Source organism: Rhinoderma darwinii, chromosome 5, assembly GCF_050947455.1.
Source record: "Rhinoderma darwinii isolate aRhiDar2 chromosome 5, aRhiDar2.hap1, whole genome shotgun sequence".
NCBI lineage: Eukaryota > Metazoa > Chordata > Amphibia > Anura > Rhinodermatidae > Rhinoderma > Rhinoderma darwinii.
The window spans coordinates 242,809,412-242,825,616 of record NC_134691.1 but is presented as its reverse complement, the minus strand read 5'-3'; the positions used below and the strand labels follow the sequence as shown (position 1 = coordinate 242,825,616).

General features: G+C 41.2%; 1 protein-coding gene across 3 annotated transcripts in view; it reads right to left on the bottom strand.

Annotated features, from left to right (window-relative positions):
• UPP1 (uridine phosphorylase 1) overlaps window positions 1-16,205 on the bottom strand; it is a 209,764-nt gene that overhangs the window by 64,894 nt on the left and 128,665 nt on the right. For all 3 annotated transcript variants that reach the window (XM_075828559.1, XM_075828557.1, XM_075828558.1), the window contains exon 6: window positions 3,497-3,706. In XM_075828559.1, coding sequence (XP_075684674.1) covers window positions 3,497-3,706 — 210 coding nt within the window. The remainder of the gene's footprint in view (window positions 1-3,496; window positions 3,707-16,205) is intronic.

Below are 16,205 nucleotides of genomic sequence, written 5' to 3'. Positions count from 1 at the left end.
ACTTAGAAAACTAGACCCCTTAAGGTTTTTATCTAGAGGTGTAGTGATTATTTTGACCCCACCGTCTCTTGCTGAATTTAACTCCTTCCCGACATTTGACGTATCCATACACCAAAGTCAGGTAGGGGAAGTATGGAGCGGGCTCACGGAGTGAACCCGCTTCATGTGATGCCGTTGTCGGCTGTTTGTTACAGCCGACACCTCAGAGTAAATAGCTCGAGCGCGATCCCGCTAGTTTAACTTGTTAAATGCCGCGGTCAACAGAGACTGCAGCATTTAAATCGTTAGAAAGAGGGGGGCGACCCCCTCTAATAGCTCATCGCGCCCCCCTCAATGCAATCGCGGGGGGGGGGTGATGGTTGCTATGGCTGCCTGGGGGCCTAATGAAGACCCCCAGGTCTTCCTTGTACACTTTTAAATTTCATTTTTTGTGGGAGATGGTGACCAAAAAAATAGAGATTCTGGCGTTTACAATTTTATTTTTTTTACGGCGTACACAGTGCGGGTTAAATAATGATATATTATAATAGTTCAGACTTTCACGAATGCGGTGTTACCAATTATGTTTATTTATTTACTTTTTTACTATGCTCTAGGGGGAAAATGGGAAAAGGGGGGGAGGGGTTTCGAACATTTAAGATTTTTTACATTAAAAAAAAAAACACCTCTACTTGTACTCATTTTTACTTTTTTTATTAGTCCCCCTAGGGGACTTCAACCACCGATCATTAGATCACTTGCACTATATACTGCAATACTAATGTATTGCAGTATATCGTGATTCTGACAGGCTTCTAATAAGCCCTGCCGGAGGCAACGGTTAATAGGAGCACAAAGATGGCAGACCTGGGGGCCTTCATTAGGCCCTCAGGCAGCCAAAGCAACCATCACCACCCCGCGATTGATGAGCTTTTAGAGGGTAAAAACCGGAACAAAACTGTAACAAAGCCCATGGTGTAGCGAGAAGAAACTGCTCGATTATTAGAAATCGTTCAAAAAAAATATATCATGCCCGTATCACGGTATAGAATTGAGAATGTTACAGCTGTATGTGGCAGGACAGAGTAATAAGAAAAAGGAAATACATCCTCAATGTATCCTTATAATCATTGCTAAAATGCATTACTTCCATTAATTTAGGGGTGGCATAGGCCACACGTGTTGGACTTATCTACTAATAAATGCAATTCCCACATTTTTTATTTCAAGAGCACTTGTGGGGGTCCATGTTCTAAATAGATAGACGTGGGCTTCACTTGTGGGGGTCCATGTTCTAAATAGATAGACGTGGGCTTCTGCGCAATAAACTGTGTTAATAAAAAAATATATTAATTTGCGAGTGATCAAGTCTAGGATTTAATTTCCCAAAAATTATATAATAGAAATGAATTTGTGAGTGATCAAGTCCTGGATTTATTTGTCCAAGAATTGTATAGAAAAAAAAACAAAAAGGGGTAAAATTAGTTTTACAGTCTGAAAAAAATACACTTTACTACCTCCCCATGAGAATCCCTCCCTCCCTTGGAAAGCCCAGAAACGAAACAAAAAATATGAATAAATGAAATTGACTCCTTAAAATTAATCCCCTACCCCACCCTTTTTAGTGTTCCCTATATGATCTATAAAATTAATTATTATTATTAATAATTGTTTTGTGATATGTCGCAAAACAGGGGAAGTTGCACAGGCCTGGATTTGAAGGGCACATGGGGCAGTAAAACCGGGTATTCCTCCTCCTTCCATGTTTACTGCAAACCCAGCATCTCTTTTGGGGGTATTGTTTATTCTCAGTGGCAGGGACGTGGTGAAGGAAGTGGCGCTCAGTGAGCCTTTTGACATCCTCTGACTCAAAGGATTCTCCAGGTGCAGGGAAGTCAAACAGGAGGTACGCTCTAATTTTTTACGGATATTGTAGGAAACTGAGCGCTCCTTGGGTCTTCTAGAGCACATAGCTGTTATAAGTAGCCATCTGTATGAGGTAGATCACTACCTTTTTACTAAGTACGGTTGTAGGACCTGATCAGATAGATCGACCCCCCCCCCCCCATGAACTTATTGTAGTCCACTACACAGACCGGTTTCCTCTCATCAGTGGTAGCTCCTCTCTCTCTCATTGCCACTGTGGTGTCCTCATGTACGGTGGTTAGCAGGTATACCTCCTTTTTGTCACTCCACTTGACAGCAAGCAACTGGTCACTGGCAAATGAGAGTGATGCACCCCTTGTTATACGTCTGGACACCAGTAGTTGAGGGAAGTAGTCTCTATTTTTTCTTATCGTCCCACAGGCCCCTGTACTAACAGCATGGAGGGACTTATACAGGGGACACTAGTGTAGTATTTGTCCGTGTACACATGGTACCCTTTCTGTGGGAATGGCACCATGAGTTTCCAGACGATTTTCTCACTAATGGCAATCTCTGGGCAGCCTGGGGGATTAAGTTGGCAGTCCCTACCCTCATAAGTAAAAAAAGAACCACAGGTGTAGCCCGTTGTGCTCTTGCACACCTTATAAAGTTTCACACCGTTATTGGGCTCTTTTGGAGGAGATAAATTTCCGAAAGGATAGATGGCCCTTTAAGCTCATAAGAGACTCGTCTACTGAGTTTTTGGCCTGGGGTATACAAGTTTAAAAGTTACTTTCATTGGAGGGAGAGAAGGGGTCTCAATTTGTTGAGGCGATCATAGCCTGGGTCACTTCTTGGGGGGATTTGGGCATTGTCAGAGAAGTACATGAATCACATTGTTTCATAGCGCGTTCGGGCCATAACGGCAAAAACATGGATGCAAAAACTTTTTCATTTCAGAGACCGTTGTGGGGATCCATACTCTGGCATAGCAAGACATGGGATTTTCGGTCACAAATTGCCTGGGATATAAATTTGTCTGCTAGACAATTAGTTCCAGGGCCTGATCGCCTATGAACAAATTAGAAAAGTCATAGGGAGTCAAATTTGTGGCATCCGTGTTGATATATAAATGGCAAAATTTGGGGGGGGGGGGGGAGAGAGAAAGAAACTGCAGGATCCCACATTGCAGGAGGGACTACATTACTAGGCCCTGCTCCTGATGGTTCAACGGTGACAGCTGCATCGACCACCATAGGACTGGGGGCGGTCCAGTAGCAGAAGCAGAACTTTCTGAACTAAGTTCTGCTTCTGACGCAGTCTCTGCCTAAACTTCTGGAGCACAAAAGGCAATTGCATCAGAATAAAGCACGTTAGTGGCCACCATAAAAATACTTATGGGCGGTCACTAATGGGTAAAAGATTCACAGAATCTAAACCTATTAGAACTGTACTATAACCAGTTGTTCTGTTCTTACCATTTTAATGGACATTACATGCAAAAGGTATCAGGAAGCATTTTCTACTGCGTAAAAGCTCAGAAGAAAATATACTAAGGACATTGATTTGTACTTCATTATAGTTTTCTCAAAATATATATTTTACCAATTTATCAAATCAATAATAAGTAAAATAAAAATATTCTACAAACCTTCATAGAAATCCAATGTGCACATAGTACTCCCAATGACTGTATTAAACTCATTGATTTCTTGACTGCACTGAAGCAGCTCTTGTGCTAATTCACTCTCCAGTTCTGTACAACGGATTACTGTCTTCCCAAGTATTATCTGTTCGAACTGAGGCTTAAAACAAGAATTGACAGACTGGTTTGTAATCACCACAGATCCTGGATCAATACCTAAAGAAACATAATAAAGAAAAAAATGGTTTTGATTTTTGCAAGTGAAATTAAGTTATGTAAAAAAAAGAATCATATATTTTGCACATGTATACTAGAAAAAGTACCCAGCGCTGCCAGAGTATAAAGTGTTGGTCTGTCTGTTCATTGGATATGTTCCAAGGGTGCACAGGGGGCCAATCCATGCCATTGTTTTTTTTGTTTACGGGTAAATCGCTAGTAGCCCTATATACGACGGCAGTTACACACTGTTTATTTTGGTTTTTAACCTCCTAAATACCGAATAGCAAAACTGGTAGGAGATGGAGTCATAAGACTCTATAAGGGTATGTGCACACACAAAATAAAAAACGTCTGAAAATACGGAGACTATTTTTAAGCCACTCGCGATTTTCGCAACGTTTTTACGGCCTTTTTGGAGCTGTTTTTCTATAGAGCCAATGAAAAACTACTCCAAAAACGTCCCAAGAAGTGACATGCACTTCTTTTTCGCGGGCGTCTTTTTACGAGCAGTTTTTGGAAAACAAGGCGTAAGAAAACACCCCATCGGAACAGAACGCCGTATTTCCCATTGAAATCAATGGGCAAATGTTTGGAGGCGTTCTGTTTCCATTTTATGAGCCGTAAACGCCCCGAAATACGCCTGAAAACACCATGTGAACATATCCTGACAGTGCCTGTTGATTAAACACTGGCAGTTTTATTGCCAGGTGCATAGACAAAAATTTTTACCTGATCCAACTCTGGAGCAGGCAACATACAATTGTCCATGCGAGAAACAATGGCAACTTAAAGAGGCTCTGTCACCAGATTTTGCAACCCCTATCTCCTATTGCAGCAGATCGGCGCTGCAATGTAGATAAGAGTAACGTTGTTTTTTTTAAAAAAACTAGCATTTTTGGCCAAGTTATGACCATTTTTATATTTATGCAAATGAGGCTTTCTAATGAATAGAAGTGTATGATGCTGACGAATCGATGTAGCTACTTACCTGCAAACGCTGATGCTGCTGCAGAATCAACTGTAGCCTCTGGTGCCGATGTGTCCTCGCTCGTCCGACACGATGCAGGACCTTGGGCAGGAAGTAAGTGACGTCACAGCGTGATCTCTCGAGAACACGCTGTGTGTCTGTGCACTGCCAGAAGCTGGGCGTTGTGAAGAGAAGTGGATGATGCTGATTCGTCAGCATCATACACTTCTATTCACAGCGCCCAGCTAGTAAAACAAGTAAACGCCCAGATGTACATACACAATACACGCCCAGTTGTACTTTAGAAAGCCTCATTTGCATAAATATAAAAATGGTCATAACTTGGCCAAAAATGCAGTTTTTTTTTAAAAAAAATACGTTACTCTTATCTACATTGCAGCGCCGATCTGCTGCAATAGGAGATAGGGGTTGCAAAATCTGGTGACAGAGCCTCTTTAATTAATGATTTGAGCATTAAACCGGCCTGAATGCTGGCCAGGGGCCTGTGCCTTATCTGCCCTGATAATAACCTTATGATTGTCGGAGGGCGTGTTTTTTTTTCAATTGCTGCCTCAAACACATTGGCTTTAGGGTTATACTGATGTAGCATCTCCTATAATTTAAGTATTGTTTTGCAATTGGTAACTTGGAAATTTCCATGGCGGGCATTAGCCTCTACCTGAGAATTACCCATGAAGTAGATCTGCAGGAATGTATATTCCTGATTCTCTACTGGAAATAGAGATCCAATGAGATGGGATATTTTACCTTGTATCTTAAATGTGGGCGTGATACCACTCTCTCTGACTTCAAATGAAGTAAATTAAGTAATGTGAAAACAGTTGTTATAGCTTTGAATTTTGCTAAGAGAATCTCTTGAATCAAGGCCATTGTCTGTAAACAATGATTAGAGTGGCTCTGGGGGGTTGGCAAATCTGGTATCTGCACCTTGCCTCCAGAGCAGCACATACCTAGTGCCTCCTTAGGAAACTTAGCACCACAGAAAGTTCAAGAAATTTCCATTTTGCCCATCACAATCCATCTATTTTGGCCATAGGCATTGGTTGGATCATAATTGAAAGGAGTATCATGCATGAAAGCCCACTCATTTGAACGCTCAACAACATGATGTGCTCATAATCAGCTTGCATTCTGGCCTGGGTTTGGGCAGGAGACTCTGTGCTTCTGAGAGCCACCTGTTTGATTTGTTATTGAGAAAGCCAGGCCCGAATTTTCTGAGGAGTTTTAGCAGCTCGAGCAGCAGTATGACTCATTTGACCAGCTTGCCGTCAGGCAAGAGTTTGTTGAGGAGTATTTGCTGCTCGTGATGCAGCTTTCCTACTGGCCACTGGAGATTTCCTGAGAATTGAGGGACTTCTCTTTGGCTTGCCTTTTGCAAATTAAAGTTAAACAGTAGGCTTCAAATTAGTTTAGATGCTGAATGTGTCATGGCTGGCTTTAAAGCCAAGTACAATAGAGTTTATAAATGTGAAATCAAAATCTCCTGGCCAGAGGGACTTTAAGCCTTCACTGGACTTGGTTTTATTTCTCAAAGGATCCTACTGACGTCAGGAAGATCTACCCGCAGCTGCCGTCCCATTAAAGATTTATGACTGAAACTTTAATATGTGCCCAAAAAGCACAAGATGCAATGGAGGATGATTTATCTAAACTGGTGTAAAAGAAAAATGAGGCAATTGCTTATAGCAACCAATCAGATTCCAGCTCTCATCTTTCCAAGACCCCTTTAAAAAAAGAAAGTAGTAATCTAATTGTTTTCTATGGGCAACCACTCCACTGTACCTTCCCATCTAGGTTTATCTAGTAAAGTGCACTACCAGCTACTGCCCAAAAAAACCATTTATACTATAAAAGCGAATATCTGTATTCACTTTTATAGTAATGGATTGTGATCCTATGATAATAGCTGATTACAGAGAATGATGGCAAGGTGGGAACCTTCACGAAAACCTTCCTGGACACCCAATGTAACTATGTGCCAAATTTGGAGTCAAATGGTTCAGGCGTTAGGATGCCTATAGAGGACAGACAAACAGACATTCCATTTTGCTTTTATAGGTATTGGATCTTGAGTCTGATGATAATAAAGAACAACGGCAAGGTGTGCCAAATTTGGGGTGAAATGGTTATGGCTATAGGGGACAGACAAGCAAAAAATTTTATTTTGCTATTATAGTAATAAATTGTGATCCTGTGATAATGGCGGCAAGCTCGGGACCTGTATGAAAATCTTCCCGGACACCCGATGTACCCTTGTGCCAAATTTTGGGTCAAATGGTTTAGGTGTTTGGATGCTTATAGAGGACAAACAGACATTCGTTTTAAGGGTCAGTTTACACAGTTTATTGGCGCGGATTTTGACACGGAAACTGAATTTAAAAAAACGTCCGAAATCTGCGTTTTTCCTTGCGGCTTTTGGCCTCGGACCTCCCATTGAAATCACTGGGAAGCAGAAAAATCATTACGATCGCGGCGATACCATATGTGTATTTCATTTTTTTTACACTTCTATTACATGTACCCACTTTTTATGGAAAAAGGTTTTATTTTATTTTTACAGTAAATCTTTTTTTTTTTTCATAAACTTTAATGGTTTTAATAATTTTTTTATTAGTCCCACTAGGGGATTTGACAATGCGATCTTCTGATCGCTGATATAATGCTTTGGTTTACTTATTGCCTGTCCGTGTAAATAAGTAGCCTGTCTGTTAGATCATGCCTCTAGCACGGCCTAATAGGCATATAGCCAGGGCAGGCCTGAGGGACTTTATTAGGTCACTGGTTGCATGGCAACCAGTCAGCAGCCGGCGATCGCGTTCGATGGGTGAGAGTGGTAGACCCCTCCCTATGTGGAACCACTTAAATACTGCGGTTGCTATTGACTGCGGCATTTAAAGGATTAAATGGTTTCTCCAATCCTAGACTTTGCAGCGGGTGCCCGGCAGTCATTTACAGCCGGGCTTCCGCGGTGATCACGAGTGCACAGCTTCTGTGCCGCACGATCAAAATCATGCACAGCAGAATGCGCAAATTGTTGAATTTCCATGCCATGCATGTACGTGATTATGCGCTATGGTGTTAATGGATTGTAAGCAGGAAAAATGGATATGTTTATGTGTCCAAGCAAGTTTGACAAGTGCCAAATTGTGACTTGGCTGAGCATCTCTAAAACGGCAAGTCTTGTGGGGTGCTGCAGATATAAAGTGATTAGTACTTACAAAAATGATCCAAGGAAGGACAACCGTTGAATAGGGTCACGGACGCCAACAGTTCATTGATGCGCGTGGGAACTGAAGGCTAGCCTGTCTGGTCCTATCCCACAGAAGAACTACTGTAGTACAGATTGCTGGAGAAATGTAATGCTTGCTATGAAAGAATGTTATCAGTGCATCACTGCAGTTGCATTTAGGGCTGCGTAAGAGTGCCCATACTGAACCATGTCCACCACAGAAAATGGCGACATTTGGCACATGAAATCAGAACTGGACTATAAAGCAATGGAAGAAGGTGGCCTGGTCTGATGAATCAAGTTTTTTTTTTTTTACATCACGTAAACAGACGCGTGTGCGCCACTTATCTGGGCAAGAGATGGCAACAAGGTGCACTATGGGAAGACAGCAAGCCAGCATGATGCTCTGAGCAATTTTCTGCTGGAAATCCTTGGGATTCATGTGATGTTACTTTGAACCATATATTTGGGGAAGGAAGAAGAAGAAGTATGTGATCTGAAATTAATATGTAACTTTTATTAATATGCATTAAATGAAATGAAAATAAACAGTAAAATATCCGATGGTGTAAAAGGTATGTGTGAGTGACCCCCAAACTCACATACCTAGGCCATATATATTGAAGATGTCATGGTTTGTGATTCATGACAAAGTGTTCAAAAAAGAACACGTGTGACTATGCTTCCAAACCAGCAATTATATTCTCAGGTCTGCGGTAGTGCAATGTTGAAGCAGGGTAGCTAGGGTCACCACCATGCAGCTGCACTACAGCAAAGTGTGAACATGGGTCTAGAGACTAACCCTCTCATAGGTATATTGTGTGCCAGACCAGGAGCACAAACAGCCACTCAGGCTGTGCTGCTGTGATATGCAAAGACCTTGTGTGTGTCCTTGTTATATAAGAAACCGTGTAGTAAATGAATTATTTGTTATGAACTGAATTAGTCGGTTTCAGTAGGGATGCCGGCAACCTTATTAGAATTGAAGCAAACGGGTCAGAGTAGTGGGAGCCACTCATGCCCGTGATGTTCCTGGTTCAGGATGAATTTCCTGCTGCACCCATACACACAATTGCCGCAGAGGGTGTGAATAGTAAGCAGACAGCTGCGCTGTCATGCCGTCGCTCTGTATGCCAGAGCAGTAGCCTGGAGATAAGCTCTATATCCCCTGCTGTGCCGAACTAAGACGCGTGTGGCCAGCCGCTCATGTGTGACAGCAGATTGCGCTGTGCTGAGCAGCACTGTCACTAAAGCACACGGGACATCTTCAATATATATGGCCTAGGTATGTGAGTTTGGGGGTCACTCACACATACCTTTTACACCATCGGATATTTTACTGTTTATTTTCATTTCATTTAATGCATATTAGTAAAAGTTACATATTAATTTCAGATCACATACTTCTTCTTCTTCCTTCCCCAAATACATAGTTACTACAGGTGGTGCACACCAATGTGATCTGTTTACAAAATTGTGAGATAGGTGGTCTTCCACTAGTTGCCTTACTTTGAACCATACCACCTACCTAAACATTGTTACAGACAGAGGTCGCAATAATGGCTGTAAAGGCTCCTGTAAATCAGTCTCTTGCATATTTTTACACATAAACTTGAGTTCCTTTTGAGCAAATAGCCGGTATAGTGTGAGAGCAGTGACCAGGATCGGGAGGCCCTCACATACTATCAGACTCATTAGAGCTTGTAATATAAAGGGCTCATCTCCCTCTGATATCCCATCGCGCTCCCCCCCCCCCCCTGCTATGTGTTCATGTTTTTTATTAGTCCCTTGGGGGACTAATAAAAAAATGTTCCTAATAGTTAAATAAAGTGTTTAGTAGTGTCCAAAAATAAAAAAAACATTAAGCGTTTTTAAAAAAAAACACATTTTTCTTCTAAATTTATGTAAAGAACTAAACTAAATTGGTATCGCCACATCTGTAAAAGTCTGTACTATTTCAACATAACATTATTTAACCCGCACGGTGAACACAGTAAAATGGAAAAACAAAAACTTTTTTTGTCATCTTACCGCTCTAATTTTTCTTAATAAAAAGTAATCAAAAAGTCATACGTACCAAGAAATGGTACTAATAAACACTACAGCTCGTCCCACAAAAATTCAGCCCCCACACTGCTCAAATGATGGAAAATTAAAAAAGTTATGGCTCTCAGAATAAGCCGAGACAAAACTATTTTGTTTTCTTAAATAGTTGCTTTGTAAATGTAGTAAAACATTAAAAAAATATTAAAGATTATGTCAATTTGGTATTGTCGTAATCATATTGACCAGCAGAATAAAGTTGAGTTGTCGTTTTTTACCACACGGTGCCCTGATTGACCGGCTGTCTGCTCACTCACAGGGGGGGCAATGGGACATGCAGAATGGGTTTCCAGTTGCTGTAATCCCCTTTTTCATTTTAATTTCTTCCTCCCCACCTTCCAAAAGCCATAACTTTTTCATTTTTCCATCGATATAGTCCTGTGAGGGCTTGATTTTTGTGGGATGAGTTGTAGTTTATTGTATAGCCATTATTGTACGATATAACGTACTAGGAAACAAGAAAAAAAAACTGTGGGGTATAAAATAAAATAAAAAAACAGCAATTCTTCCGTTGTTTTTTGCGCTTCATTTTTAATTGCACGGAATTCACCGTGCAATTAAAACATGTTATATTATTGTGGGTCAATACGTTATACAATATAGTTTTTTCTATATTTTACTACTTTTACAAGGAAATACTAACTGTGAAAAATGTTATTTATTTTGTGTTGCTCAATTCTGAGAGCCATAGCTTTTTTATTTTTCCGTCGATTAAGCAGTATGAAGGCTTATTTTTTGCGGGATAAGCTGTAGTTTTTAATGCTACCAAAAATAACGATTCCGGTGCTTACATTTGTTTTTTTTTTTATGGCGTACACCGTCCGGGTTAAATAATTATTTATTGTAATAGTTCAGACTTTCGGCGACACCAATTATGTTTATTTATTTATTTATTTACAATGCCTTAAGGGGAAAATGGGGAAATTTTTTTTTTTACGTTTAATAGGTTTTTTTTGTACATAAAAAAAAAACGTTATTTCACAGAGATTTACTTTTTTTATTCATCCCCCTTGGAAACTTGAGCCAGCGATTATTGGATCACTTGCACTATATACTGCAATACTAATGTATTTCGGTATACTTTCTTTCTGACGGGCTTAATAGGAGCACAAAGGTGGCAGACTTGGGGGCCTTCATTAGGCCCCCAGGCTGTCATAGCAACCATCGCCACCCCGCGATTGCATTACGGAGGGCGCGATGAGCTTCTAGAGGGGGTCGCCCCCCTCTTTCTAACGATTTAAATGCCGCTGTCGATATTGACTGGCATTTAATGGGTTAAATGAGAGGGATCGTGCTCGAACGCGATCCCGCTCGTTACTGTGAAGTGTTGGCTGTAACATACAGCCGACACCCACATTGTATGGAGCTTGATGAACAGTATTTGAGTCCCACGGGGGAACGGAGGACCTAACCTGGGGTTTGAGCCCAGAGTAGGCTGCCAAGAATCTCCTGTCCCAGGGGTGTTCTGCCTATCTGAAATAAAAAAAAGGAACTTAATGCAGATATCTAAACTTTAAGGTATTCGGCTTGAGGTTTTTTATTTAATCCTGCTTGGAGAAAATCTAATATCAGGGGGGATATCTGGTTTGACTGGTGGATCTATGTCTCTTCCCGCAAAGTTCATAAATGCTTTCCAGACTCTCAGATATATCTCCGACGTAGGGCTGGGCAATTAATTGAAAAATAATCGAAATTCATCGCAGTTAATCAACGTCATCTTGCGAATTTTGGTTTTATCAATTATTTTTTCCCGGTTTAAACTGTTTCTGCATTTTCAGAACATAGATACATTTGAATCCAATGGTAGACCAATGGTGGAGTACAGTTATAGAGGCGTTATACTACTGTGTGCTGGCAGTTATGGGGCATTATACTGTGTGGTGACAGCTATGGGGGGCATTATAAAGTGTGGTGACAGCTATGGGGGGCATTATACAAAGTGGAGGACAGTTATGGGGGCATTATACAGTTTGAAGGGCAGTTATAGGGGCATTATACTATGTGGGGGCAGCTATGTGGGGCACTATACTTTGTGGAGAGCACTATGGGGGCATTATAGTGCATGGGGGCATTATACTCTATGGGGCAGCCATGGGGACATTATACTGTGTTTAGGGCAGTTATAGGGGCATTATACTAAGTGGGGGCAACTATGGGGATGTTATACTGTGTGGGGGCAGCTATGGGGGCAGAGTCAGCGGGTATATTATATATAGTAGTAGTATACAGCAGGCTCGGAATATAAATTTAATAGCATAGCATGCAAATAGGGGGTGTGCATGCAAAAGGGGGTGTGGCATGCAAAAGGGGGTGTGGCTTACATAATCGTTCGATGTTACATGTTCAATTAATCGTGATTTTGATGTCATAATTGCCCAGCCTTACTCCGAGGTTTCCTGTTTCCTGCTTGCTAGCAGAGTGGAAATGACTGGGAGAAGCCTCTCTGTGTAAGGATTACCCTTTCCGTTTTCAGATGAAGTTTTTGTATTTCTGGGTGCATTACTGGGCCCTGGTACAGGAGATCTGGTATGTTTGGGAGAATCCAAGGCTGATTCGAGGACATTCTCCTTAACCATGGTCTCTTCGGCCATAGGGGGCTATCAGTATTACTGAGGCCCTGTCTTCCTTGATTTTTCTTACCACCCTTGGAAGACATAAGGGGGGGGGGTGCAGTTTCTGCTGGAGTTGATATGTCGCGGTCCAACTACCGGGAACCCCGCCAATCAGCGGTTTTGAAGTGGGTGCAGTGCTCGTACGAGCGCTACTTCTTCAATCCGGTCACTTTCTGACACTGACGTGTCAGCGATTCACAGTGTGAGCAAGTAAGGGAAATGAAGGGGAAACTGCACTCGTACGAGCGCTGCACCCCCTTCAAAACAGCTGATCGGCGGGGGTCCCGGAATGCAGACCCCGACCCATCAGCTATTGATGGCCTATGCTGAGGATAGGCCATCAATGTTTAGGGACTGGACAACCCCTTTAAGCCATACTGTATAAGATTACTGTCTGCTGGACCCTTTATCTAAGCCTACCTTGTGGTAGGTTTAGATACAGGTTCCAACAAACAGTATCACACATGCACATGGGCCCTGTATCTAAGCCTACCATATTTGTTAGGCTGTGTTGACATCTCATTGTAAAAGACTACTTCCCGCTGTTGGCTTTCTGAACACAATAGTGTCCAGTCCCCCTTTTCTATTGCGTTTGATTAGTACATCGAGAAAGCATAGTTCCCATCTTTCTCAAATGTAAACCGTAAGCCAATGTGGTTAGGGTTTAATTCTTGCACAAAGGTTTGGAACAGATCACCTGTATGTCATCCGTTGAGGGGTTCAGTCGGAGGTTTCCGTCTGGTAACCCCTCAACGGAAAGGAAAACTGAAACCTCAGAAAGGTTGCTAAAGATTTCTGTTTGTTGTCGTTGTGACAGGGTTCCATTGTTCTTGATGCAACCATTAGCGCATACGACTGCGCTATTGATTTTGTCAAAACAATTTACATTGTAAATAAAATGTATTAACCCCTTAATGACCAGCCTATTTTAAACCTTAATGACCAAGCCATTTTTTACGTTTTTCCATCGTCGCATTCCAAGAGCTATAACTTTTTTATTTTTGCGTCGACATAGCTGTATAAGGTCTTGTTTTTTGCGGGACAAGTTGTATTTTTTAATAGCACCATTTTGAGGTACATATTATTTATTAATTAACTTTTATTAACTTTATTTTGGGGGGGGGGAATAGAAAAAAAACTATTTTTCTTAAATCTACGCCGTTTACCGTGTGATATAAATAACACTAACTTTATTCAGCGGGTTGTTACGATTGCAACGATACTAAATTTGTATAGTTTTTGTATGTTTTACTACTTTTATACAGTAAAAAACGCTTTTTTTTCAAAATTATTTGTTTTTGTGTCTCCATATTTGAAGAGCCATAACTTTTTTATTGTTCCGCCGATGCAGTTGTATGAGGGCTTTTTTTTTTTGCAGGAAGACTTGTAGTTTTTATTGGTACCATTTTGGAGTAGATGCGACTTTTTGATCACTTTTTATCACATTTTTTTAAAGTCAGGATTCAATTTTTCCATAGTTTTTTGCTAAATTTTTTACGCCGTTCACCGTGCGGGTTAAATAATATTATAGATTTATAGTCGGGGTCGTTACGGACGCGGCGATACTAAATATGTGTAACTTTTTTACTTTATTTTGGTTTTATAATAGTAAAGCATTTTGTAAGGAGAAAAGGTGGGTTTTTCATTTTTTTTCACATTTTTTTTAAATTAACTTTAAACTTTTTTTTTACTTTTTTACTAGTCCCACTAGGGCACTTTAATATGCGATTCTCCGATCGCTATTATAATACACTGCAATACTTTTGTATTGCAGTGTATTACTGCCTGTCCGTTTAAAACAGACAGGCATCTGCTAGGTCATGCCTCCGGCATGATCTAGCAGGCATTCGCTCCAGGCAGACCTGGGGGCCTTTATTAGGCCCCCGGCTGCCATTGGAGACACAGACACTCGGCGATCGTATCGCCGGGTGTCGGTGGGAGATAGAGGGAGCTCCCTCCCTCTCTCCAAAGCCACTCAGATGCGGTGCACGCTATTGTGCACCGCATCTGAGGGGTTAAACGGGTGAGATCGATACTAATATCGATCTCACCCGGCAGAGCAGGGACGCTCCCAGCCCTCAGCTGCCTCTAGCAGCTGAGAGCAGGGAGATTTGACGGCTCCCTGCTCTGTTTACTTTATCCTGATGCAGTGCCGTAAAAAGGCATATGCATCAGAATAAAGCCTGTTAGTGGCGGTCACTAACGGGTTAATCACTAAACATGTTTTGGCCTTATGGACCAGGCCAATTTTTTCAAATCTGACATATAACTTTAAGTGGTAATAACTTGAGTGCTTTTATTTCTTCAAGTGATTTGGAGATTGTTTTCTTGCAACACTTTGTACTTTAAGTTAGTGGTAAAATGTTGTCGATACATTCACGGTTTATGAAAAACACCAAAATTTTGAGAAAATTTGCATTTTTATTCATTTAAATGTATCTTCTTGTAAGACAGATAGTAATACCACACCAAATAGTTATTAGTTAACATTTCCCATATGTCTACTTTAGTCGAATGAGCTATTGATTCCGTCCAAAACAACGGCATCCTGTCACAACGGTGACAAACGGAAACCATTAGCTAGGTTTCCATCACCATTGAGTTCAATGGTCAGGGAAACGGAAGCAGAGGTTTCAGTATGCCTTTCCGTTGAGGGGTTACCCGACGGAACCCCTTAATGGAGGGGCAGCAGTGATGTGAACAGACCATTACTAATGTTTTTTGTGGTTTTTTAAAAGGTTTGGTTGTTGGACTACGTCAGATTCGAGGACTACTTCGAAGACAGCTTTTTTTTATTATCAATAAAATGGTTATTGAGGGTTGTGTGGTGTTTTTTTTATTTCAATAAACTTATTTTTTCTATGTCTTTGTATTTTTTTTAAACTTTATTACTACCGCCTTAGTAATGGCCGCTGACTGATTGACAGCGACCATTACTAAGACGGGGCTTAGTGTTAGCCGATGAAAAGGCTAACACCAACCCCCATTATTACCCCGCTACCCACTGCCAACATGATCTTTATCAGCACATACATTATATTAATAGAAATACTGTGGTGTGAAACGCACCCAAGAGTGTCCAATGCAGATGTGAACACAGCCCAATGCTGACAATAATAATAAGGCTGCATTATTAGATCTATCACCAATGTGGCTACAGCTAACGGTTTGCTGACTCTGCCTACTTGTGCTGGCCCCACCCACAACATGTGGCCACTTTTAGATTTTTTTCCAGGGCCTCTTTAAGCTCCCAATCCACGCTAGCCAGAATGGATAACAAGACAAGCCAGAGGGGTAATCAACAAGCAGAGTACAAAACTAGCCGGGTGGGTAGGGAATATTTTTGTTTCCTGTACATAGGTTTTAGGAATATAAATGCTATGTCTCTTTTCTTTCATTTAAACAGTGGGATGCTAGTGTAGAAGTGATCCACGTAAAAGATGGTAACCCTTGTCCAGCAGTGGGTGCATTCAATCCCACACTATCTTCCCAACTAACTCCCAGGTCGGAGATGAAATTCTGGGGGTTCAACCCTGGAGTCCTCGCCTTCATAAACAAAACCTG